Below are 26563 nucleotides of genomic sequence, written 5' to 3' on the forward strand. Positions count from 1 at the left end.
TGCCATGTTTATGGATTGTGTGAGCAAAATCTTAACTTAAAAAAAAAAGGCTACACTACAGTACTGTATATCCGAATACAGATTTATAATTTACTGGATCATGTGAAAATGTGTGTGTGGGGGGGGGGTGATAATGAAAATAATGAGCTTCCGATTGAGAGGCATTCAAAGAAATAAAATAGTGGAAGTAGCTGTTCATACAGCAGCATCTGATGAAAAGAGTGCTGCAGGGCAATGTCAAGCATGAGGATAAAAAACTAGACAATGTCTGAATGTCTGAGAGACAGAAGTCATAGTTTTGAGTACACTTCCACACCAGCAACCAAAAACAGATGGCAATCAGCACTTAAAGTCAAATACAAGCCTGAGCAATCATCCGATCGGCAGTGGCACCATGTGATCTAATCTCACTCATGTTGAACATTTTTATGAATTGGTCATCAGATTCCTGCCGATTGCGTCAACAATCCGGGAGCCATGTTTCAAAGAAAGATAAACGAGAAAAACTGCTTTGGCAAGAGACGTTTCGAAAGAGGAGTCTCTCAACAAGAAAAGTGGCATTCTTATTGCAAATGTGGCGCCGTTGCTGCTGCCTCATCCTCGTATACTTGTAGTATTTCTTCTTGGAAACACATCCATCATGATGAAAACAACAACCCTTTATCTACTGCTAATTTCAGGTTTGTAATTTTTTTATTTAATATTATTTTGATATAATGTGCGTGTAGGCATTTATACACTATAATATTTACCACTCAAGAATTTCTTTCGGTAACCTAACAAATTAGCTGTCATTCCACAGAATTCTGCTCCTTTAAATTGTCGTTTTCCAACGTCCACTACATCTCGCTCCAGAGGAACTACGAAGACGCGAAGGACTACTGCAGACGGATGCACACGGATCTTGCTACTATCAACAACATGACGGATATGAAGGATCTGATCGCCTCTGTTCCAAATAACACGGTCAGATCTTGGATAGGACTGGAGCTGGGAAATGTATCACAGTGGCATTGGGCCCGGCCTCATCAAAAAGTAGATTTCTTGAACTGGAAGAAAGGAAATCCACAGGGATTGGGTCAGGATTCATGCGCAGCTATGGATCCACAGGGAGAATGGTTTGAAAGTGAGTGTGAAACCCAAAGGAGCTTTGTTTGTCATGGTAAGTACAAACTTAGAACTATATAATCCTAAAATTGTAGTCATTGTTGGACCAATGTCACAAATCATGCTTTGCAAAAATCTGGCAGGCAACAGCGATGCTCCAAGTGACTACAATTTTGTTGCCAACACTAAATCATGGAGGGACGCCCAAAAGCACTGCCGGGATTTATCTTTGGATCTGGTCAGTGTCGGCTCAGCAGCAGAGAACAAGGAAGTCCAGAATGTGTCCGCAGCTCAAAATGTGTGGATCGGCCTCTTTCGAGATTCATGGAGGTGGTCCGACGGGAGCGAGTCATCGTTCCGCTACTGGAAACCGCAGCAACCAAACTATCGCGAAGATCGGGATTGTGTTGCCGCTATATTCAAAGATGATGGCCAGTGGAATAATCTGAAATGTAGCAGCCAACGTACCTTTGTCTGTCAAGGCCGTAAGTTCACTCATTTGTCGTCAAGAGCTACAGCTGTGGGGACGTTTAGTAACTTGTATTCAAATTTTAAGTTATACAAGTTTACACATCTAAAGAAGTTTCCAATAAAGAAGAAAACGTCGCTTTTTGTGGCCATTTCTGAAAACTATAGGGATTGATGCATATTTATGCATATTCATACAGAAGACAGCACTTGAGAAAACAACTCCCAATAATATTATGTATAAATGAATACAAATTGAAAATCCCTCATAAAAGCGCTTGCTAATCCAAATACAATAGGCTATTTTATAGTAGGCCTAATAACTTGCTACCATTGAAATATGTCCCCGAACAGTAGAAACTGTTGCAACTGAAAACAATTATGTCATACGGGCTGGTGGTTTACATAACAACACTCTTTTTGGAGCCTGAATGAAATTGAAAATGACAACATTATTGTCTAAACTAATGATTAGCAACCACTGTAATGTCTCCAGTGGCTAGAATTTCACATTGAGTAAGTAAATGTGTGAGTAAATTGAGCAGCAAATCGGTCAGTGTTACATTTCCAGTATTCGGCCTAATATGCATTAAGCAGTGCAATTTTAACACCGTTAGGTAAAAAGTTACACTGTCAGAGTACATTTCCTTTCCAAATGCATTCCAAATTTCTGGCTGACATTTTAATTTGAACACAATACAGTGTTGGAGTAACACTGGTTAAGGTTGAAAAAAGTAACACTTTGAAAAGCGTCAGATTTACACTCATTAGTGTGGACACATAAACACTTTTCTAGTGTTAGATTTTAATCTAACACTGGTGATTTTGCGGTGTACAGCGAACCTCCTACTATTTGTGGAGGATCGGGACCAAGCCTGGCAACAAATAATGAAAATCCGTGCCTTGTTGGAGATACTGAATCCCATCAGTTTCGGTAACTAGTTGTGCTAATTGCTATATGTCAAATCATGCAGTTAGGACGCAAGACTGCACCGTATACTTTTTGTTTGGTTGTGTGCTGTGAGATGTTTCTAATAATGTCAATATGTGCCTTGGCCCACTGTAGGTTGGCAAAAACAAATCTAAACTCTTGAAAATGGCAGCCATGCGCGCTGGGGTTAAATGTTTCATCAGTCAAAATATTTATGCTAACACACAGCACCTTTGTTTGTACTTGTGTACATTCACTACACATCTCCTACATCCAGTGGAGTCATTCTATTTACCCAAGTATTCATACACATTTCATATTTTTAAAATAGAAATGTTGGCCTTCTGAAAAATATCTTCATTCATACACAGTCAATAGAATTGAAGCATCAGTATGTTGGTACATGCAGACGGCCGACCCTGTTGAGGTGTTCTGGAGGCCAAGCTTGATTTGATAGCAGCCATTAAAAGTAAAATAAATAAAGACGTAGATATTCATTTAATCTATAAAAACACATATTATGTATATGCAAATTAGAGTGGCATCTCTCATTGCTATTGTGTTATCTTTTGGAACAGCCAGCAAAGTTCCAGCAACCACTCAGACAAGCACAAATGAGACGCTGCCAACGACTGTCACAACACCTCCAAACAACTCAACTTCAGGAGTGGTTACATTTAATTCCACAGCAGCTACTTCTACCCAACAATCAAATACAGGTACAGTATGCGTCACCGGCAAGCCACAAAACAAAAAATACCAGGTGTCATGTGTGAAATGAGAACTATATGCAGTGCAACTGCAATGCAATGAAAACATCGTAAAAAGGTCACATTTCTCTGCAACTACTCAACCCACGCCTACAGGTGGTGTCTCTGCTGCTACGACGCAGGCGGGGACACGGAACACAACACAGTCATCCACTGTAACACCCGCTGGAAGTAGTCCTCCTTTGACTTCAGGTACACTTAGTGTAAAAATAAAATAAAAAAATACATATGGTCAATATTCAAACACATTTCCCAGGGACATTATTTTTTAAACACTAATCTATAGAAGAATTAGAAGTTTTTCCAACATATTTTATTACAAGTAATTATCCGTTCATTTAAAAAAATATATATATAAACAGAGACTTTATGAAGAAAGAAAGAAAGAAAGAAAGAAAGAAAGAAAGAAAGAAAGAAAGAAAGAAAGAAAGAAAGAAAGATAATCGTGTTATGAGTTATGCTGCTTTCTAGTGGACAGAGGAAGTATTGCAGCTCTGTAAACTATTGGGAGAAAAAGGATACAAATGGTGGCACAGAAATCTATGGATTCACTTGCATTAACCTGATTTTCTGACTAATTTGTATTTCTTTTTTTGGTATATATTTTTGTGTGTTTTATGGATAATTTTTTCTTCTGTTTTTCAGGATTTTTTCTGTTTTCGACTAATAATTTTTTTCTGTCATTAAAAAAATATTACAGAAACAAAATAGTAAAAAAAAAAAAGGGGGGGGATAAAAAAAAACAGGAGGTAAATTAATTAGAAAAACAGAGGGAGAAATCCACAAAACAAAATAATTTGAAAAAACTGAAATTAAAAATTATGATTTCCATACAAATGAACAAATAATGTGAAAAAAATGTGAGTTGATTTCCTTACTGACCTTTTGCCCTTTCTCCTCTCCTCAAACAGGAAACCTGATATTAATACGTGAAAACATGACTTGGATGGAAGCCTTGAGTTACTGCAGAGAGCACTACTTGGACCTCGTCTTCATCACTGGGCAAAGCACTCAGGATGAAGTGGCGCAGATGGCACAGAATGCCACATCATCCCATATTTGGCTTGGTCTGCGCTACACTTGCACCTTTGACCTTTGGTTTTGGAGCGGTTCATCCGCTGACTGTTACCAGAACTGGGCACCTGGACAAGGACCACCAGAGCATGTATATGAATGTGGAGTAACTGGTGCCATGGTGACCACAGGGGGGCAGCAATGGGTGGGCTTGTCTGAGACACAGCAACTCAACTTTATCTGCCAGGACTGTGCCGGATAAAGACGATTTTTGAGTTTGCCTGGATGCAAACATGAGCTGGTTCTACTAGTTTTGTAGTGTTATACTCACAGTCACAGGTTTAATCTCTCTGTCATTCCCAGTGCACTTGTAATGAGACTGAGAGGATACTCGAGGGCTGCCTCCTCCATTGTTTAGTGTGAATGTCATTAAATATGAAAACATTGTGGTGTGCCGGCCAACACATTCATGAGTGACATGAGAACATTGATCCGCTGCTTTCACTCAGGGGTTAATATTTGCATGTTGACCCCGACTGCTTGAGCTCAAGATGCTCTTTTTAGGACCACCATGGACCCAATGCAGACGGCCGGCTGCCCCCGCTGACCTTGTCCACAGTGCTGAGGTCTACGGCGATCAACTGCAACCGTGGGAATAGTTCACAATATTCTGAACTGCGTTCTTGAGCATAAAACTGTGGAAAATGAAAATTAATCTTTAAAAAAATTTAATACAACTAATAAACAATAACTTGTGGCTTCATATCCACAGCTGAACAGTTTCTTCATTTTGCTTAGATTATGACGATGATGGCCATTCTATACATTCTGATTACGTAATTATTGTAAGATTAATCAAACTGGGCTACAATAGTTTTCACGCTCATCTTCTTTAACAGGTAAGAAAAAGTGGCAAGTCTTGAAGGCATTACATAATGTTTCTGTGATATGATTTGTATGTATTTATTGAGGATGTCATATATACTAAAGTATCATGCCCCTCTGGCACTTTGTTCTTTTTCAAGAAGAGACATATTTGACTTCTGACTTAACTGTTACTGGCTTTACTGACATGACGTGCTTCTCTATTGATAATTCCGAACATGCGGGCATTTCTTATATTTCCGCAATGTAATGCAATGCAATGCAAACGCTTCCTTTACAAGGTGAAAACAAACAGCGTATTCCTTTGCCTGTGACTAACATACAAACCAGGTTGATTGTTATAGTAGTAAAACAACATTTCATCACATTTTATAATCAAAATAATACATACAATGATCCCAAGTCCAATGCTTTTCAATGGACAAGAGGAGTAAGACTGCCATTTTGACTTGTGTAAGCTCGGAATTGTCAATAAGGAAGTAAAACAACAACCAAGACCAAAGAAAAGTATTTATGACAACATAGAATATACTATATAAGTCGTATCAGACTTCTTTTATATCAATAGCTACAATGTATGTGTTTTTTTTTTAAAGAAGTTAAAAATACAAATATGGAAAGAAAGTTGAATTTAATTTTTCCAAATATGATTGTAAAAGATACACAAGAAGGAAAAGGCCTTATAATGCATTACAATACGTTTCTTCTATCTTCAATTGAATTTCCCCAATGCGATCTATCTATCTATCTATCTATCTAAGCTAGCTAAGCTAAAATAGCTAAGATACCTAGCTAGCTATTTAAAGTCTTTAAAAAAAAAAAGAGTACTCTATAGTGTACACTACAGTAAAATAAATATCTTCAACATGAATACAATATTAATTTGCCTTCACTACTTGTATGAAAATACAATGTTAGCTAACCTACACTTTGCCTACAAATGTGTTAGAATATCACATTAATGAGCACTTTAGACTTAGGATAGCAATCCATCAAAGTTTGAAGATGCAGACTAAATAGCAGAATAGAAAAGGATTTTCACATTATAATAGTGCATTTTGTGAATGAAAGACTTTCGTAATAAACATTTGTGAATTTTACATTTCTATTCCAAATCACAGGAAATGAGATTCAAGTATAATTTCAGCTAATCTCAATAACCTTGTAATCGTATATATTGCATTTGGAACTGTTTTTTTTTTTTTTTGCATCCCCAATAAGCCTCTTGTCATTTGTCAATTACCAAGGCCCATTACGCATGAGTGTGTCATAGCTTAGTTTGTGCGCTGGCCACTCAGCCTCGCATTAGTTCAATGTTAATGTCCCATTGGGTCCACTCCGTCCGTTTGTGGACTATCTCCACCCCGGAGCCCCCTCACCATCTTTTCTCACCCTCCTCTCCTCTTGTGTGCTGTCCAGCTGGCTCTGACCTCTGACCTCTTGACCCTCACTCCTGACCTCTGGGGAACATTCCCACGCCACACCCTTTTGTGTACTGCTCCCCATGGTAACTCAGTGGGCACTCCCTCTGCATCTTTAGAGATGACGACTATGACTAGGGCAACTTTCACTTTAGCTCGCAATAGTGTAATGCGGCCTAATCGCACTTACCGGCCACATCATTAGGTACACCGTAAAATGAAATCCTTTTCAGAAACATTCTACCGAGAAAGATATCATTAGTCAAGAAAGCTAGAGGTTGAATGTTTGTTGTTTGGTTGCAGAACTGCATTGTGTTATATGTTAGGCTTTTTATGTAGCTAAAACAGGATCTGCAAAAATAAAGATAACTGAATGTGTTGATTTTAGCCATCCTGATATTATTCTTTTTTTTCTCTAAAACGTCAAAATCGGAAACACTCGAGATTAGCACTTTTTAACTTTACATCTTGGTACCTGTCATGCGCACTGCTGTCATTCTTTTCTTCTCCGGCTTGGAGCCCCCATCGGCACGGACCCCTCCCTTCTTTTCCTTCTGTCACTTTCACAGCTAATTGTAGAAAAGGAGATTTTCTCCTTTGAGGCCCAGTCGCTTAGGTAACCCCGCTCCTGCATGAAATGAGATGGATAGATGGGAAGCGGCAGCGAGGGGCACATGAAGAGCAAACGGAACAGGCAGCGCTTGGGGTCGGATGCACAGGAGTTTGGACTTACCAGAAGGTACATAGAACCTATTAGAGTTTATGTATTAATGGAAGTATTAGTAATAACCCGGGACTATCATGAAAATGCATGACTGAAGGTACATGTTTTTTGAAGTTCATTTGTTGAATGAAGCTGAGACTTTGGTTTAAAACAAACTTTGATTTTAAACTGCTTTTAATTTGGAGCACAAAATCCTAAAACATTGTGCACAATTTATGATATTTGGCTTTTAAATTCGCCTTGTATTATTTCCTTTCAAGCCACTACAGTGTGCACTGAGAGGACAAAAGGATGGTTTCGCAGTGACCGGGAGTCTGGAGCTGATTGTCCAAACGCAATTCTTGTGCTTCACATCCAGGAGTTGTGGATGGACATCAGGCCCCTGACTCTCACTAATACACTTTGTTTCCGCAGTGATTGACTTCCCAGGAGGAACTATACTTCATAATGATTATAATTTCTAACAAATGTTTATTTGACTTCCTATCCAGGTTAGGCTCAAAGACGAGTTGACTCATGAAGCTGACACATTTTATGTTTTATGTACTATGTCATTTGTCTTATGTTGATTGAATGAGGGTGAATAGAATTTTGACGTGGACTGTGCTTGTCCTATAATGGGAAATTGTAAGAAATGAATTATATGCTTATAGACTTCCAACAGGTGTCACTCCAAAATGCATGACGGCACATTAGTTACAACATTAGGTACACCTTAAAATGTCCCCCCCCCCCCTTTAAAATTAAATGAATTTACTGTCCCACCCCAAAAAAAAGTATATCAATTTGGATTATTCTGAGAAAATGGACTATTTATATACACCTAAACTTCACATTTTACTGACAATTTTAATATTTGTATATTCTATGTGATAACATATAAAGAGGTTTTTCCATGACTTATAATAAAACCTAAGATTTGACTCTTCTGTGTGTCTTTTTTCCCCTATTGTTTTTAATACAACTCATTTAGGTGTTTAAGCAATTCAATGTTTGATTGGGTTTTGACTTTTATCAAATCAGGTCATGATGATGACTTTATGTTTTTTGTCATTGTTATTGTTTGAGAAGACAAAAGTGAAGGAAGAGAGCAGCATGAGGGCACGAGAAACATACAAGCAACAAGTGTCCAAATAATATCGGGCTCATGAGAATTTAGGTGCACCAAATATAGAAAATGGAAATGGCTATAATTCCTACATGGTAAATGCAAAATATATATATATATATATATATATATATATATACATATATATATATATTTTTTTAAATCAAACTTCTTAAGTTCCAGATGAAACTTTACACTTCAATTACATGTTGATTGTTGCATTTCAAATCCACTGCGTTGGTGCGTAAAGGTAAAGGTATAACAACTTTGTCACTGCCCAAATGCATCTAGACTTAACAGTACAAAACTGTTTAGCCGCAATGTATTATCAACAAATGTAGCATCGTTAAGAGATCTGTAACAGTTAAGGTAATGGAGGGGGATGAGTGAATCAATATGCTTGTATTAAAAAAAACAAAAAAAACAAAAAACAAAAACATACTTCTTAACATAAAAGGGTTACAGTGTATCAAGCTATCGTGAGACACATCCAAATGAAAGCATTACTTTTATCAAGCAGTCAAGGGAAAAACAGCTTGTAAATCAATCTGCAAGATGTCATTGTAAGAACAGGCTAGCTCTACAATGTAGCCCGAGATTGGCTTAAATAACCCAGAAGTGAGACTGCACTTTTAGTAGATTTTAAGGGAAATCTACTTTGGATCACTGCAGTGGCCAGTATAAATAGATATTGTGAAGTTAAAATTTACACTTACAGAAAAAAAAAGAAAAAGAAAAAAGGAAGGGAATTGAAAAAAACACAACTATTGTCACCAACACACAAAGTAAATTACATTTTGTTTATTATTATCAAGCATATTTGTGTTGATTGAATAATAATAATAATAATAATAATAATAATAATACTTATTATTATTATTATTGTTAATGTTAATGTTAATATTAATGTTAACATTAATATTAATATTAATAATAATTATTATTATTTTAGCAACCATCCAATAAAGTCAAATTTGGTCTTATATTTTCTGCAGGTTGTAAAACCAAAGACAAATTGATAGATTTTGAAAAACATTTTTTTTGCAACTATTGGGAATGTTCAGGTGGTGAAGTAAGGAGACAAAAATTTCCATTTTTGTCGTCTTGCACAAATATGCAGTAGCCTACTATAAACTCTATACGCATAGATCTTTTCAAACTCGCTCATATTTCCCTCCTGGATACCCAATAAATGTGGCGGTAAGCTTGTTGCCCACAGCTACCCTATGAAAGCTGCATGAAAAAGAAGGAAAAAATAAATCAATGGTGTCCAACCACTTGTAGTTGCTTGGCTAATTAACTGTAGAAAACTCCTCATCTCTGATGCTTTTGCATTTTTTCTTCCAAGAGCAGCAAAATCATCACTGCTTAGCACAGGGAATGGTATAATTTGTAACACTTTCAAAGTAAATGTCAGTATAATGTAGAATATTTTAAGGTCTTTAAAAATTAGATATATACATGTGTTGTTTTGAACTGGCAGATAAACCAGAAAGAATAATTAGCTGGAGGAGCTGGTGCCTACTGTAATGACATTCTTAACCTGTACATACAAGCCATAACCACTGAGTAGCGCTGTTTTGAAGATTTGTACTTATTCTGCATCTTAAAGTAAGAATACGTTCAATCTTATGAGTTCCACTGTCTGTAAAAGAGCAAGTGTAATGTGACTATTTTTTTTTCTAATAAAGAGACACACATCTAACACATCTAATGGTTGCCCAAATCTTTTTGCTAAGACCTGTTGGGCTCTGAATTGTGGTACACTGTAAAAGGTTTCCACCTGCTGGAACCCTTGACTAGGAGCACTTATTAGTCAGTCTGAGTGTGGAGGGGAAAGTCAAATGTTGGATGTCCAGTTACCTCGATAATATCCTTAGATTAAAAAAAAAACAACTAATCATTAAAATGTGGCAAAAGTGTTGTTCTTATGTGTATCCAAGAGTCTGACAGCAATGGCCGTTTCTGACAGCACAATCCTCACTGAGTTTGTGGCTGAAATTGAGGACCCGAGGAGCTCTCCACTCTCAAGTAGGGGGAGCCGCTTCAAGTGGCATAAGTAAAAGCCCCATTCATCTGCAATGTAAACAATGCAAGGAGACTTTGGAGTTGGAGTGAGTACCACGTAGCAATGGGATACCGAAATCAGATGGATTTGGCCAAATGTACTTGAATTATCACTTTAAAGAAATATTCAAATCCGTCATTTCATGCCCATAGTGAGTAGGAATGTTGTAGGTACTGAGTTGTTGTTGTGATTCAAACATACAGTGCAAGTAGAACCTAAATAGCTTGTTCTTTTTCATCACCTGAATTTAAAGCTTAACTATGTAACTGGATTGGAATTTTGCATTATAACAACATAACTATCACTTCCTCCCCACAGATTCTACAACATTTGTGATCTTTTTTGAAGGACAACCGGTGGAGTACAAATATGGATTATTTGGAAGAGATTATTATTATTTGCTACAGAAGAGCAAAATAATGTTTAGTTATATTTTGTAAAATGTGTCATTTCCAGTCATTTCCAAAATTATGCTATTCCCATTTTTATTGTCAATTTTTTTTTTAAACGTATTCCTTCTAAACATTTAATAAAAATCTGTGTTTAAAGTAAAGTTATAGCAAAGAGTTGTCTAACAAACCTCTAATCTATCAAATCAAACGCTGTTAATGCTGTCATGTCCCTCCAAATAGGGTGACTGAGTTTGGTGAGCTGCTTTGATTTAGCTTTCCAGCTGAATATATTTATTTTAGAGTTTTTTCCCCCCCTCATTCTTTCACTGGCCTTGCCGTAAAGAAGCTGAGAGGGGTCTCTGTGCTCCACACAGTCGTCCTCCTAACATCTGCTGGACAGAGGACAGATTTGGGGCAAAAATATGCTTTCTTTAACATGTTATGTTCCAAAATGTCTTCTCCGCCTTTCAAAGACACACTATGATTAATATGTTGAGGGCATTAAAGTTAACCAGAGAAAGCAACAGACAGAAAGAGCGACGTAGAAGCGAGGAACAAGCGAGGGCTTATGCGTTGATATTATTCTAATCTCAGAGGCCGAGTCCAATGTAAGCAACATGGGAGGACTTGAGCATCACTTCAATGCGGACCCATCAATGGCTGCTCTGTCCCAGCCTCCGACCATTAGACATTTCATTACGTTTGAATCTGGGGAGGATATATGCCAGAAGTACTCGCCAAAGCTGAAACATTAGTCACCTGCAAAACCCTTGGAGGAATCTCTTTCTGTAAATTTGAAAAATGGTATTGCAACACCAAAACGAAATGATGAGTTTCATTAAGCAAGAATTCATGGACATTGGTAACACAAATAAAATAACATGTATTTAATCCACTTCAGACCCACTAGATAAGTATATTTAAATAACATAAAACATCTACCGCTCTCAACAAATGTTTAAAGTGTGGACTCCATACTTAAATTTATATATTCTGCCTGGTTGTTGGTTCGCCACAAGTGCTTTAGTGTCAATAACACTATTGAGCTAGTACATGACACATTAAATACGGTTAAGAAGCCGGTGCGACATGTTTTCTCAGAGCTGTTTGTATTTTGTCAGGTGTGGAGTATCGTTGATTAAGGTCGGGCCAGGGCAGGGTCAGCAGCGAGACGGGGGTGCAGCGGGGGTGGGCAATGAGGAGTGGAGTGGTGCAATTTGCACTTGTGAGATGTGAGCATGAGGTGGAGATACTGATGACATTTATTGGGCATTTACTGTATGACAAATGTGTTTCAGTATGGATGGCTGGACGGACAGACAGATAGATAGACACTGCTGTCTATATGATTTTGTTTGTTTGTTTAGTCTTATCGTATATTTTTTTCAAACCTGTTTTAGTATTTTACTAATTGGAAAGCAAGGGCAAGTATGCAACATAATATGAGTACTATTTTATTTCATTCACTTTTTTTGTTGTGAAGAGGCTTGTGTCCTTGATGTTGTCACTCTAGTTTTGTCATATAGGCCTTTATTCTGTCATTATGGAATTGAGCATGGTCCTAACTGGAGTTACTGAATGACATGTCAGAGTGTCTAGTTTTCCTGTTAGTTTTATATATGGGTCATTCCAGTTGACAGTTAAGGGTTTTATCAGATCCAGCAAAGTTAGTTTATTATAAAAACACATAAAATACATTTCCTTCATTATTACTCTCTATTATCTACATCCTACAGAAAGCTTTCTACATTCGTCAATCGTCACAACAGATGATGGCTGGTCGCATCACGTAACATTTTCAACTTAGATCAAAGTTATGAGGCTAACAATTAGCCATGTAAACAAAACAAGCTAGCTAGCCACACAAATAGAATTATAAAGAAAATATGTATTTGTTGGACAAAATTAATATTCATAATTTTTTTCAGGTCAAATCACATGATGTCCAAATATGACCACTACATGCCAATTGCTAAAAGAGTGACTTTTTGACAGCGTTATAGGTTCTCGACTGTCTTGTGGATGATGTCTTTACACGTATTTCAAAATAAAAGTCTCAAATGAGTTATTTATTTTTGGTCACACCACATGATAATCATAAAATGGGCATCATCACACAAACGTATCCGTCAATGACCCCATATAAAGACTTTTATTTTTTCACTTCCGTGCCTGTCTGCTTTTGGGTCCAAATTCTACTCCTCATGTGACATTTTTATTGGAGGAAAAAAAAAAGAGAGAAATAGAGACCAAAATTAATTGAATATGCTCTGTGATCAAAAGTTTTATCAACTGGGATGCGTGCTGCAGTGGTTAGAAGTGTTGCACCTCTGCAAAATGTCACTCACTCATGCTTGCTTGCAAAGCCTGGCTTAACTTTTCTTCATGTGGTTTGCAAAAGGAGCGATGGTGGGTGGCCATTTTGGTCCAAGATGCAGAGCCTTCACAGAGCATTCCTTAAAATGTGCTGGATATTTGGTCTCTTACATAACTGTGGCGTAGTTACATCTCATTAATGCCAACAGACGGCCAATTCATATAGCCAGAGGTTTCTGTCCCCCAGAGTGGCCACTGAATACCTGCAGTGTTATGTTATGTATTGCAGCCGAATCATGATTCCCACACCGGACATTCATTCAATCACTGTGTGTATGTTTATACGTGTTTGTTTGTGTATGTGTTTGTACATGAGTCATACCATGTTACATGCATACAGTTTTGCATAACGTGACAAAGAATTTTTTTTGGGAGAAAATTCCAACTGTAAATTGAATTGAACATAAATGATGATGTACTGAATTGCACTAAACAGGGTGATCTCAGTTGAGATATTGGTAAACAATGAAAGACTCATGGTAAATCAGAGATCTTAAGTCAATGGAAATGTACCCATTTTGTGTCTAGTCAAATATTTTCAGAAGTGGGTGAGTGAGTGAGACCACTGGGGGGTGGAGTTGGGGGGAGAGGATGCGGGGGTTCCTTAAGTAGGACCGAACTTTATCCCTTGCACCTTTCTTCTTCTGCTCAACTCCCACCCTGCAAGTCTGTGTACAATTTCCCAATCAAATGGAGGGAGACAAACAGAGATAAGATAAAAGCCATCAATCAGGTAAGTGCCTCTGCCCCCAATGCTCATTTGGGTGGAGAAATGAATTTTTCGGTACTGATGTCTTTTAGCTGCCAAATGCATTCTAGCAGAGAACTGCTGTGTATATTGTGTGGAAATTGCAGGAAATAGGCACAAAATACATCTACTGTGAGCAAGTTTTTGTGAGATTTGCAGTGTAAAAGCTAAATTAAAATAATTTATATATATATATAAATTATTAAGTTAATTTCAATATTTTTTTGTTCAGATATTTTATGCTCATGCAGGTCTTGTAATTTTTCATCCTTCAATTACTCAGAGTGTCTGGTAGTTGTTTTAGCTGCACATATCGTTATTGCAAAAGATAACGTCAATTAATTTGTAATAACTTGCACCTTCCCTTTATAGAAGTAAAAGTGATGTGCTTCAGTGCAGTCTCTTAACTATGAAGAAGTATAAAGTACACGCACTTTTAATTGAGGAACACAAAATGTAGGTCATCGGCTGTTGCAATTTGTTGACATTCTATCGATTCCATTCAATGCTATAACATATTTCTTTATGTGTATTTTATTGGTGGTGGCAGCAGGGGCTTATGTAAGCTTCTGTGGGGTGAAAGACAAACAATGTCCCACAGTTCTATACAGTCCCCCACTGTTAGTTCTCCACTCAGTTTCACCATTAGACCTCTTCCTTCCTGTTCAAAACCATCTAAATTGGCCTGGGCAAGCAGATGAATGAACTATTATGGGCGTGGGTCGGAACACTGTCACATTATGCCAGCTCATATTTACATTAGGCATATTTTAAACTGACATACAAAGTGCAGTTTTGATGAAATGTGAATCAAGGATAAGGTCGGTCCACTAAAAAGACACAATTAATCATTTTCTTCTGATTTGTAGGTACAAGCTGGCTGAACCCCTCAGAAGAAGTTCACACTCTTAATATTAACATACAGAGATATTCCGAAGTCAATCTCTGGTTACTGCCTCAAAATGTTGTTTACACTTGGACTTCTCCTCCTTCTCACCCCATTTGCTTCACTTCAAACCAGCACCAATCAGAAGAAAAACTCCACAGGAAATGCCTTGACTAAAACCAATGTTGCTCTCACAGTTCCAAAACCAAAAACCAGCACCGCTGACGCCAAACTGACCGGCCGCCCCACCCTAAATCTAAACAACATCAATCCGACAGTTTTACCGACTCCTCTCCCCAACCAAAAACCTCCAGCGATAAACTCTACAGCAAGCACAAGAATCAAAGCCAGAACAATAGCAAACTCCACTACTGTGTCCCCACCAGTGAAGACAGCCACGGCTTCTGTAACCAAGAAAGACAAGCTCACAGTCCCGGTTAATCAGACTGGTTTAGCTAAATCCACAAGAGTCAGTGACGTGAAGGTTACAAAGGACAATCCTGGACCCACTGCAGCACTCAATGATCAGTCAGCAACCACAAGGTTAGCATCAGTCAACAGCACTAAAACCACTAAAGATAAACTCCAAAATTCCGTCAATCAGACTGCTTTTGAGAAATCTCTTTCGTCCAGCAAAGGGAAGATTGCCAAAGTCAAGCCAGGCCCCACCGTAGTTCAAAATGCTCAGTCAACATCCACAAAGTCAGCCAGCGGCACCAAAACCACCAAAAACAAGTTCACAGCCTCTGTCAATCAGACTGTTGTTGCGAAATCTCCCTCCACTGGAGAAGTTAAGAACTCAAAAGAAAGGCCTGCCCCCACTGTCCAGACTCCTCTCTTAACTCCAGCAAAGGCCTCTACAACCAGTGGTTCTGCAGCTGTCAAAGAGAAGACCATGGGCTCTGATCATCAGACTGTAGGAGTCAAGGATATGAAGAACTCCAAAGTTAAACCAACTTCCACAGTCCAAACTGCCACATCTGCAAAGACAATTGCAGCCAGTGCCCCAGCAGCAGCAAAACCCCGTACCACAGGCTCTTCTGAGACTACTGTTGTGGTCAAATCACCCTCTACTAGTGATATTAAGAATTCAAAAGACAAACCTGCGCTCACAGACCAAAATACAGCTAGTGGTTCTGCTGCTGTCAAGACCCTAGCCCCTGCGGATCAGGCAGCTGTAACCAAGGCTACCAGCGAGACCAAAGTAAAGACTGCCCCTGCACAGCCAATCAAGGTGGTTATTGCTAATGACTGTGAGTCAGGCAACACCAAAGAGCATGAAATGAGCCTGAAACCTGGTACTCCACTGGTCATGACACATAAGATCAGTTTGATGCCTGGTAGCTGTACTGGCGGATGTGAGGCTGAGATGGTTGAGTTGAAAGGACGCTTGGCCAGGCTGGAGAGAGAGATGTCATCACTGAAGGACAAATGTATGGTTATTAGTTTCCACTTAAATGGTTGCTAGTGTCTGCTTTTTCATATAACAAATATATTTTTTGTTTCCCGATCAGGTCCATGTTCTTCCAATTGTCCAAATGATTGTAGTGGGAATGGAGAATGTCAGAAAGGAAAATGCATCTGCCAGGAAGGATTTATGGGTCCTGACTGCAGTAACTGTGCCCAAGGAGCTGAGTGCACTAAAAGTAAGTGAATGTCTCATTGACTGAGTGATTCAATGTGATAAAAATGTGTTGATCTTAAATTCAACCTCTAACAATGATACCTCTGCTCTGTAATGCCAGAAGAAGCCAAAGGGATTATAAAAGTAAAACTGGACACAGAAGCCCAAAAAGAGAAGAAAGAAAGAACCACTATCAAGGAGAATATAGAGGACAGAACCAATACGGTAGCACAGGTGCAACTGGGGAAGACTGACCAGAAAAAGGGGGTTGATGCCCAGGAAACTGACACTAAATTAAAGTTAGCCACTACTGCTAAATTAAATCTTGCAAAGGCTCAAATAAACTTGGATGCTTCTGAAAAGAAAACTACAATAAAAGGTTCCGCAAAGACTACTGTCCCTACTGTTGGCCAGATTTTGTTGAAGCATGAAGGCAGAAAGCAAGAGGAGGCCCGCAAAGGCAAACCTATGTTCTCGGGTGCTAAGAAGACCGAGTTGAAAGTCATCAAGGAAGGAACCATGGTTAAATCATATTCAAAATCTGATCAACTCAAAGATGAACCTCAATCTAACATAACACAGAGTGATGTAACCAATTTGAATAGAACAGCAAAATTTGCCACAATTCTTACCAGGATTGTGGCAGCAAACAAAACCTTAGCTGGAAAGGACACCAAGGAGCAGTCCACACTAATTGTAAAGAATTCAACTCAATCATCAGGGTCAACGCAGATTAAAAAGGTAAAAATAGATACTGCTGTACACTCTGTTGATGGAAAGACTGATAGACAGACAGGTACTACAAATGTGCCTACTGTTGAGGACTTAAACATAGATCCTACCAAAACCAAACCAGGGAGATATTCAATAACTCATGTTAAAACTGGACATACTGTAGTATATAGTGATGACAGAAAATCAGATGCTAGCAAGACCGGAAAGGAGAGAGATGCTGCAACAGTGCACTCTGTGGATGGCAAGTCCGGAAAGGGGGGAGCTACAAAAACTTTGCATTCTGTTGATAGCAAAACTAGCCAAAGCAGACATACTACAACGGCACAATCTGCTGAAAGCAGAAATCCAGATGCGAGCAAAACCGGAAGAGTGAGGGATACCGTACAATTGAATGTCAAGAGTAATCAAGGGAGACGTACTACAACTGTCCAGCAGGTTGATGACAGAAACGCAGATGCTGGTAAGACTGGAAAATGGAAAACTACTCAAACTTTGCACTCTATTGATGGCAAGATTGAACAAGGCAGACATACTACAAATGTGAACTCTGTTGTTCGTAAGACTGAACAAGGCAGACATACTGTGCATTACGTTGATGACAGAAACACAGATGCTAGCAAGACTGAAAAAGGGAGAGATATTGTAGAAGAGCATTCTGTTGCTGGCAAAACTGGACAAAGCAGAGATACCATGACCAGGCAATCTGTTGGTGTCAAGACTGGACAAGGCAGAGGTACTGAGCACTCTGCTAACGGCAAGACTGCACAAAGCAAACATACGTCAACTGTGCACTCTGTTGACAACAGAAACACAGATGCTAGCAAAACTGGGCAAGGTAGAAATACCCTAACAGTACACTCTGTTGATGCCAAAACTGGAAAAGGAAAAGATACTTCAACTGTGCATTCTATTGATAACACAGATGCAAGCAAGACAGACAAGAGTGTCACCCTGAAGAGTCAATACATAGTGAATGCCTCTGTTGCAGCCACTTCAGACAAAGCTCGAGTGTCCCAAGGCCAAACACCTACCCATGGTGGCTCTATGGCAAGTACCACAAGGACAGGAGGATTAGGTTCTGTGAAGGTTGTAAACATCTCCTCTCACAGCTTCATCATCTCATGGTCAGCACCACAAGGAATGTTCAAGAACTTCACTGTGATCAGAAGAGAGCCGCAAACAGAAGGCGATGAGGAGGAGTATCAGGAGTTTGATGAAGAGGGTTTTGATGGAGACAATATTCACGCAGCAAAGAGTAAAACTGAGGTCCAGGTACACAAGGAGAGCACTTCGTCTTCAAGTAAAGTTGTTGCATCAAGAAGCAAAACAGAAACCAAGAGGATCATGCTGGTGGTGCCTGGCAATGTGCGGTCAGTTGAGTTCAGTAACCTTCGTACTAACACGCCCTATGCCCTGCACATATATGGAACTGCAGTGGGCAGAAAATCCAAGATTCACACAGTTACTGCAACGACAGGTAAAAACAAAATGCACCACATTGTTACTAGTCAGTGAATGTGTTCAACCTTCTCGTCTTTCTTTTTTAGGTCCCGAGCCAGCCACTGATATGCTTTTCAGTAACATAACAGAGACATCACTCTTGGTTTCCTGGACCAAACCCAAGACGTCAATCACAGGCTACATGATTACGTACACCCACATTGTCACAGGTCTGTCAAAAATGCAGACCACTGAAATGCATAACAAGTACCACCGGTACATCAATGTTGTATTACTTATATATTTTTTCCTTCAAGGTGAGACCCATTCAGTGAACTTGGACTCTCAGCACACTCATGTGGTTCTTTCCAAGTTGTCTGCTGGATCATCCTATATAATCACTGTTACCACAACACAAGGCAGAGCCCAGAGTGATGCTCTTGTGTCCATTATCACCACAGGTACAACACAAGTTCCACTCACCTTTGTTCTCCAATTGTGAAAGTCTGGCACATTTAGAAATGTTTTTGTCATCTGCAGTGCCCGCACCGCCGTCCCAACTTCGAGCCATCAATGTGACAGATACCAAAGCAGTGCTGCAATGGACTCCCAGCTTGGGCAAGGTAGACCGTTTCATCATCAGCTACGAGTCCTCCAAGAGTGAGTGATACGACTATAACCCTACTGTCTTGATGATAAAATCTTATTGATTGCAAAACCAGCTAAGTGATTCTCCTCCTTGCCATAGCTCCTAATGTGACTGTGACAGTGATGGTGTCTGGAAACTCAGTGGAGCACCAACTGAGAGGCCTGCAAAGAGGCACTGTGTACACCGTCAAAGTCCTGAGCCAGAAGGACAGTCTGCAGAGTGCAGCCATTACAACGTCTTTCACCACCGCCAATGGTGAGTAGATGCCAAGTAAAGGCTTGGATCAAGCTTGTGTAATCAGATTCAGAAATGATCTGAACATTTCTGTATCTCTTGTAAGTGGTGAAAGCCAGCGAAGTGGGAGCTCGCTCTGCTCTGATTGTTTGGAGAAGTTCCACTGTGGTTTATCACAGCTACAGACTGATCTACCAAGTGGTAGGAGAGGAGGCAATGGTGAGTCGTAGTCCATGATTATTGTTCCTCTGCAATTAAACGAATCCATAAGATTTGACTGTAAAGATGTATATGTTTATACTAGGAGCTAATCCTGGAGCCCACCATCACAGAGTATAAATTGACAGGGCTGTTACCCATGTCACGCTACTATGTTCTGGTAGAGGGCGAGAGAGATGGACTTTACACATCAATTGTAACCACCGAATTCATCACAGGTAAACCCCAAACCCAAACACGTCCATCCTCTCCAGCAATAATACTCGTTATTTCCCCTCCGCACCAGGGAAGCTGCGTTTCCCCTACCCAACTGAGTGCTCTCAGGAGCTGCTGAATGGAGCTCTTCAGTCAGGGAAGGTAGACATCTACCCCCAGGGAAAGGAGGGCCAGGTCTTCAGAGTCTACTGTGACATGGAAACCGATGGAGGCGGTTGGACGGTGAAATGAACTGATGTTATTGAAATAACTTGAGAAATGAGAGAACGTGTTCATCTAGAAGACTCAAATTGTTTTGTTTCCTAGGTGTTCCAAAGACGAATGAGTGGAAAAATAGATTTCTACAGAACCTGGAGTGAATACAGAGTTGGCTTCGGAAACCTTAGTGAAGAGTTCTGGCTTGGTACATTTGATGTTTGCTTGAATAAACACAAAATCAAACAATCAAATGTCACTTAATGGTAGTATTAGTATGTACATGACTTTCTTTCTCCCACCACCATCAACAGGAAATGAGATTCTGCACAACTTGACCAGCATCGGTCCCGTGAGCTTGAGGGTAGACCTGCGATCCGGAAACGAAACGGCTTATGCTCACTATGCTAACTTTTCAATGGATTCTGAGGAGAATTATTTTGCCCTCACAGTGTCTGGATACACAGGAACAGCGGGTAATATATTTTGCTCAAATTTGCAAACTATCAGCGAACTTCAGTGTAAATAACACATTGTCATTCTTGGCCAGGTGACTCTATGAAGTACCACAATGGCCGTCCATTCTCAACCCGGGATAAGGACCCTGACTCTTTGGGGATCCACTGTTCTCGGGCCTACATGGGAGGCTGGTGGTACAAAAACTGCTACAAAACCAACCTCAATGGGCTTTATGGCATCAACACTAATAATCAGGTACAGTCAGCAGCTACTGGACTTTTCTTTTTCTGTGTCTCTACCCACTGACCAAACTGAATCCATGCTGTGGTTCATCCAATGCAGGGAGTGGTGTGGATAGACTGGAAAGGTAAAGACTCCTCTATTCCCTTGACTGAAATGAAATTCAGACCGTCCAAGTTCTCTCCTGCGACACATGGCTAAGGATCAAGCTCTCAAGAAGAACTCCAGATGAAGGAGGGGTTTCATTGTTGTTGTATGTCACTTTTCGCCAGTTTTGTTTTGGAGAGTGTTCCACTTCAGAGATACATTCTGTTACATTTCGGTTCTTCTGTCAAGCCCATCCAGTTCAACAGGGTGGCGTTTGACTCATCTCACTACTACTGTAAATATGCACTGTCTCACTCAGTTGAAATAAATGTGGGTCTGATGTGGACTGTTTTTACATTAAACACATCCTGTTAAGGGAAAATGAATGTGTCCTCCTCCTTCGAATGAAACAAAAACATTGCCAGTTAATCTGTCATGTTGCCTAGCGCGTGTTATCATGTCCTTCGCCAGGACAGATTTTGACACAAAATAAAACATTTAGAAGCCCTTGATACTAGCAGCTAAAACCCACACACATGCAATCGCCGTGAGAGATGTGCTTTGGATCACTATAAATGGGGCGAGAAGTTGGATGATAAGCTCTTCGACGAGGAGCAGCGTCACATGAGACGCAAGATGGCAACAGAGGTGCTGGTGTTCATTGTAGGAGCTGCCCTCCTCATGTTGGTGCTAGCGCTCCTGAAAACTTTCTTCAAATCTGCGGCAGGAAACGACTCCCCAACATGTCCAAATGGAAAAACTCTACCAGGTAACTGCAGAATACTTAGCATGGATGTCTCCGTTTCATTCTTCTTATCAGAAAAAGCTTCTTTGTGTTCCTTCCCAGGCCCAACAAGCCAATTCCTTATAGGCAACATGATGGAACTGACTCACAACCATCTGCCAATTCACCTAACCCGTCTAGCGCAGCGCTACGGACACATCTACCGACTTAAATGTGGAAACACTTGTAATCATCATCATTTTTCTTGCTTGTTTTCACAAGTGAACATTTTTGTATGCACCGTAGACACGCACACAATCAAATCTTTCTTCTTCTTTTTTTCCAGCCATGGTGGTTCTGAACAGCAGTGAGGTCATAAGAGAAGCTTTGGTGAAGAAATGGTCAGACTTCGCAGGGAGGCCTGTTTCATTCACCGGTGAACTGCAGACATGTTTTTCTCATGACAGTAAAAATCCTATTTAATGTGGACAGCACAGTATAGTGGTTGGAATGTCTGCCTCAGGGTCGGAGATCCGAGTGCAATATTCCTAAAATATGAATTTTAGGTTAACTGAAGGCTCAAAATTCTCTCATGGTGGACGCGTGATATATAAAATAAGTGGATGGATAGTTTGATTTTAATTTGTTATCTTTTTTCATAGGAGATGTCGTGTCTGGTGGAGGGCGCTCCATTTCTCTGGGAGACTACAATGACGAGTGGCGGGCTCATCGCCGCCTGGTCCACGGCGCTTTGCTGCGATGCTGCCAGCAATCTTTGCACGAGGTGATAGAAAAGCAGGCGGCGCATCTCTGCAAGGTCGGTACACACAACATAACAACGGAAAACAGTTTAGAGAAAGTTGTTGTTGGTGATATATTCTAAATTGTACAACTACTACTTTGATATTGGCAATGACTAGTAAAGGGGTTTGCAACCTGCGGCTCTGGAGCCCCATGTGGCTCTTAAGTCCCTCTCTTGTGGTTCCCTGTGGGTCTCTAAAAAATATAGTATAATATAATAGTTTTTTTTTTTACATATTTATTTTTATATTTTTTAGATAAATATTTAAATTAATTAATGGTTCAGATAAAAAAATAGCATAATTAAATATTCGAACAATGTGAGTCCAACTTTTTAAATTGTCAGAAAAAGATATGAAAGGTGGATAAAAAAAAATTATTACCTAAAAAATTCCAAAAAGTGACTATAAGATGTTCAAAAAGGAAGAAGAAAAACAATTACCATAAAATTCTATGAAATTGCCAAAAATGTTAGAGAATTAAATAAAAAGGCAGAAAACGTTCAAAAAGTAACCCTAATATGTCCCAAATCAAAAGAAGGCAAAACAACATTACCATAAAATGTCTTTAGAATTACAAAAAAAAAAAAGGTCAGTAAAGGCAAAAAACCCCGTTTAAAATGTAACTATAAAATGTCCAAAAACAAAAGAAGAAATCCTGAAAGTTACCATAAAATGTCCACAATATTGTTTTAAAAAAATAATCAGAAAATTTATAGCAAAAAAAGGCAGAATTTCCCCCCAAAAAATTGCTATAAAATGTTCAAAAACGGAAGAAGAGAAACAGAAATTTACCATATGTTCATAAAATTGCCAAAAAAGTCAGAAATTTGACAAAAAAAGCTCATAAATCTAAAGTTGTATGATAAACCAAGTATGAAAAATGACTCCCAAAAATATCAAAAACAGAAGACGCGTGGTAAAAGAAAATGAATCTCAAAGTACTGGATGCTGCATATTTTTCTGTTATGGCGCAGCAGCTTTTTGTTATTACTTTGACCTAAAATGGCTCTTTTGACAGTAAAGGTTGCTGACCCCTGGGCTATTATAATACAATATGTGTTCTATCTATCTTCAGGTTCTGAAGGCCTATCAAGGCAGTGCTGTTGATCTCGCCGAAGATTTCACAGTGGCAGCCAGTAATGTGATCACCACTTTGACTTTTGGAAAGGAAGTGAGTTTGTGTTATTTAAAGGGAGAGGGCAAACTGAAAGAACACAATTCAGCCAAGTCATTCATAGGTCTAGCATTTTGTTTTTTAAGCATTGATCTTTATTTTGTTGGTGAATTGTTTTAGTACGACAAGAGTTCTTCAGAGCTACAGGAACTACACAACTGCCTCAATGAGATTGTGGCTCTATGGGGCTCCTGTTGGATTTCCGCCCTGGACTCCTTCCCTTTGCTGAGAGTCAGTTAAAGAAATAATTATAATTTAAAAATCAGTGACAAACATTCAAAAATCATGTAATGTCATTTGTTCTCCCCAAGAAATTACCCAACCCTGTTTTCTCCCGTCTCATTCGAGAGGTGACCAAGAGAGACAACATCATACACAAACACCTCAACGACTACAAGGTCGGCGGTCACTCGTTTCATTGCAATACGGTTTGTTTTGAGAGGAAAGAGCGTTATGGGGGTGGGAGTCACGGGGATGTCACTTCTCCAGGCTCATTTGGCGTCTTAATATCCTTTCACTAAACAAATAGTCGTATCTAGTCATCTCTTGTTTTGTCCCTTGTGCAGTCACAAGACAACAAACCCGAAAGCACCATCACAGGCTACCTCCTCAAGGGACTGGACGCAAAGAACGGAGTGGTAATCAGGCCTTCGTGATGATTGTTTTATATGAAATCCATTGTGGTGGCGGATAAAGGCAAACTGTCACTCTCCAAATAACATATGGACGTTATATGTTGTTACTGTGTTGGCCAGCAGCTGCTGACGGACACTCATGTTCACATGGCCACTGTGGACCTGCTCATTGGAGGAACAGAGACCACCGCGGCCTGGCTCAACTGGACCGTAGCATTCCTTTTGCATCGACCAGAGGCAGGTCACTTCAACATTTTCATTCCTCATTTATGGAGACAAGATATCTAATTTTAAATAATAATTTAAAAAAATCCTGTCATGAATATAGCTTGAAAATGAGTAGCAAAGCATATTTATTTATGTTGTCCAAAACATCCCAACTTCATTGTACTTACTTGCTCCTCTCCTGTGCCCATCAGATCCAGACTCAGGTATACGCGGAGCTGTGCACGGTACCAGAGGGTCGCTACCCCAAATATAGCGAGAGGCACAAACTTCCCGTCCTGAGCGCCCTCGTCAACGAAGTGCTCCGACTCAGGCCTGTCGCACCTCTGGCCGTGCCGCACAGAGCCATCCGAGACAGCAGGTCAGCACATTGGATATATGCAAAAGACACAGAGGAGCGCTTAGTCGACTAACCTGGCGTGTACTGTACGATTCCTAATGACATTGTATGTGGACAGTACTGTCAAAGATGTTCAATGGGACAAACAGGGACCAGTAATAAGGTCTTCTGAATGGCATCGACTCTATGAGGGACAAATAAAGAAAGCGATACTGAATGCTTAATTCAAAAGCAGTATTCCTTGTGTAGTATTGCAGGTTATTTCATCCCCAGGGACACGGTGATCATTCCAAATCTATTCGGAGCTCATCATGATCCTTCAGTCTGGACCGAGCCGTACAGCTTCAAACCTGGTATAGTACTTTTTTTTTTCTCTTAAAAAAAAAAAATTATAGTATGTTTCCTTCTACAGCACACCTTCCCATTTGTCTTTCAGAGCGTTTCCTGGAGGGAGGAGGGGCATCCCCGAGAGCCCTGATCCCCTTTGGAGGAGGCGCTCGTCTCTGCCTGGGGGAGTCAGTTGCCAAAATGGAGCTTTTTCTCTTTACGGCCTATTTGCTAAGAGATTTTCACTTCGTCCCCACTGAGGCCTGTCTGCCCGACCTGAGAGGTGTTGCTAGTGTTGTACTCAAGGTCAAGGCATACAAAGTTATTGCATGTCCACGACCTGTTCATAGTAATTAGTCTTGGATTATTCATGTAGTTTTAAACTGTAAAATGTACAATAATTAAAGATTACGCACTTGCTGGCAATGCCACTGATGCTTTGAACTACAAATCAGCATAATTTACTATTGAGGTTTTTTTCTTCTTATGTAACTATTATTGCAGTACCGTTCAATTTGGTTCATGAAAATGTTCATTTAAAAATAAACAAGGTATCAAACTTTTGAGCATATAAACGTGGTTCTCTTTTAGTGTGTACTTTTTACAGTTTTAAGTGTGCCAGTGCAATTCAGCTGCATATTTTTTTTTATCAGTTAGGCAATGCAACACTAGTTAAAAAACAAAAACAAACAAAAAAAGGTTACTAAACTGATAAACGCGGTGTTTTTTTCAGGGCACCTTCAAAAGGGAACATCGCCACCATGTGGCAAAAATCCAACATTACAACGCTGTGACCTGAGTAACACGAGTTGCTTTGCATTTTGACCTTGCGGTGACCAGAGCTTGCCTTTTTTCACTGGCAATGACATGACAGCTCGTCGGCATTACCCTTATCGATAAAAATCGGGTTTCTAATTAAGTCCTGCTTTTCTAGACCAGAACATCATTGACAGTGACGGTCTTTTCAGCACAGCTGATTGGTTGGGATGTCACTCAGTTTGATTACAAGTTATACACAAAAATAATAGTTTGTTATTAATTGTTTTTATGAGTTTGTTTAGGTTAAATATTGAATCGATAAAATCACAATTACCTTTTTAATAAAAGTAATATTAAACATTGAGATTTTTTAAGTATTGAAAGGACAGCTTTGAATTATAATTTTTTTTAAACCTAGCTAGCCGCTAATCTGAAGCGCCACCACCCTTACAGTAAAGAGAGACCGCTGCTCAAAGTACGTCACTTTAACGCCTCACGAAATAATTGCAATTCTGTCTATTCAACACCTGTCCCTAAATAAACTTCTTTCTTTTTTTTTAAGTAACAAACAACAACACTT

General features: G+C 39.5%; 3 protein-coding genes across 9 annotated transcripts; all 3 read left to right on the forward strand.

The window, feature by feature from the left end:
• The first annotated feature begins 572 nt into the window (after positions 1 to 572).
• LOC147172099 (macrophage mannose receptor 1-like) lies at positions 573 to 5053 on the forward strand. 2 transcript variants are annotated; one of them, XM_086078740.1, is made up of 6 exons: positions 573 to 680; positions 803 to 1162; positions 1251 to 1592; positions 3085 to 3225; positions 3373 to 3468; positions 4188 to 5053. In XM_086078740.1, the coding sequence occupies exons 1-6, from the start codon at positions 641 to 643 to the stop codon at positions 4550 to 4552; spliced, it is 1344 nt and encodes a 447-aa protein (XP_085934866.1). In that variant the 5' UTR covers positions 573 to 640; the 3' UTR covers positions 4553 to 5053. The 2 variants fall into 2 exon arrangements, with proteins under 2 accessions (XP_085934866.1, XP_085934867.1); XM_086078741.1 differs by having other exon boundaries at positions 856 to 1162.
• Positions 5054 to 13911: 8858 nt separating this feature from the next.
• LOC147172100 (uncharacterized) lies at positions 13912 to 21520 on the forward strand. 2 transcript variants are annotated; one of them, XM_086078759.1, is made up of 15 exons: positions 13912 to 13997; positions 14882 to 16331; positions 16413 to 16544; positions 16644 to 18734; positions 18805 to 18927; positions 19015 to 19158; positions 19238 to 19357; positions 19446 to 19601; positions 19687 to 19799; positions 19885 to 20017; positions 20086 to 20237; positions 20322 to 20418; positions 20525 to 20686; positions 20761 to 20924; positions 21012 to 21520. In XM_086078759.1, exons 2-15 carry the CDS (start codon positions 14975 to 14977, stop codon positions 21108 to 21110), a joined length of 5043 nt encoding a protein of 1680 aa, XP_085934885.1. In that variant the 5' UTR covers positions 13912 to 13997; positions 14882 to 14974; the 3' UTR covers positions 21111 to 21520. The 2 variants fall into 2 exon arrangements, with proteins under 2 accessions (XP_085934885.1, XP_085934886.1); XM_086078760.1 differs by having other exon boundaries at positions 16647 to 18734.
• cyp21a2 (cytochrome P450, family 21, subfamily A, polypeptide 2) lies at positions 21512 to 25799 on the forward strand. 5 transcript variants are annotated; one of them, XM_086078765.1, is made up of 12 exons: positions 21515 to 21765; positions 21844 to 21966; positions 22067 to 22156; positions 22383 to 22537; positions 23599 to 23694; positions 23818 to 23928; positions 24009 to 24095; positions 24264 to 24335; positions 24453 to 24569; positions 24752 to 24918; positions 25147 to 25250; positions 25334 to 25799. In XM_086078765.1, the coding sequence occupies exons 1-12, from the start codon at positions 21621 to 21623 to the stop codon at positions 25579 to 25581; spliced, it is 1515 nt and encodes a 504-aa protein (XP_085934891.1). In that variant the 5' UTR covers positions 21515 to 21620; the 3' UTR covers positions 25582 to 25799. The 5 variants fall into 5 exon arrangements, with proteins under 5 accessions (XP_085934887.1, XP_085934890.1, XP_085934888.1 ...); XM_086078766.1 differs by having other exon boundaries at positions 21549 to 21765; positions 24456 to 24569; XM_086078761.1 differs by having other exon boundaries at positions 21512 to 21966.
• The last annotated feature ends 764 nt before the right edge of the window (positions 25800 to 26563 follow it).

Source organism: Leptonotus elevatus, chromosome 6 (genome assembly GCF_054856555.1).
Source record: "Leptonotus elevatus isolate MCC_2025b chromosome 6, RoL_Lele_1.0, whole genome shotgun sequence".
Classification (NCBI taxonomy): Eukaryota; Metazoa; Chordata; class Actinopteri; order Syngnathiformes; family Syngnathidae; genus Leptonotus; species Leptonotus elevatus.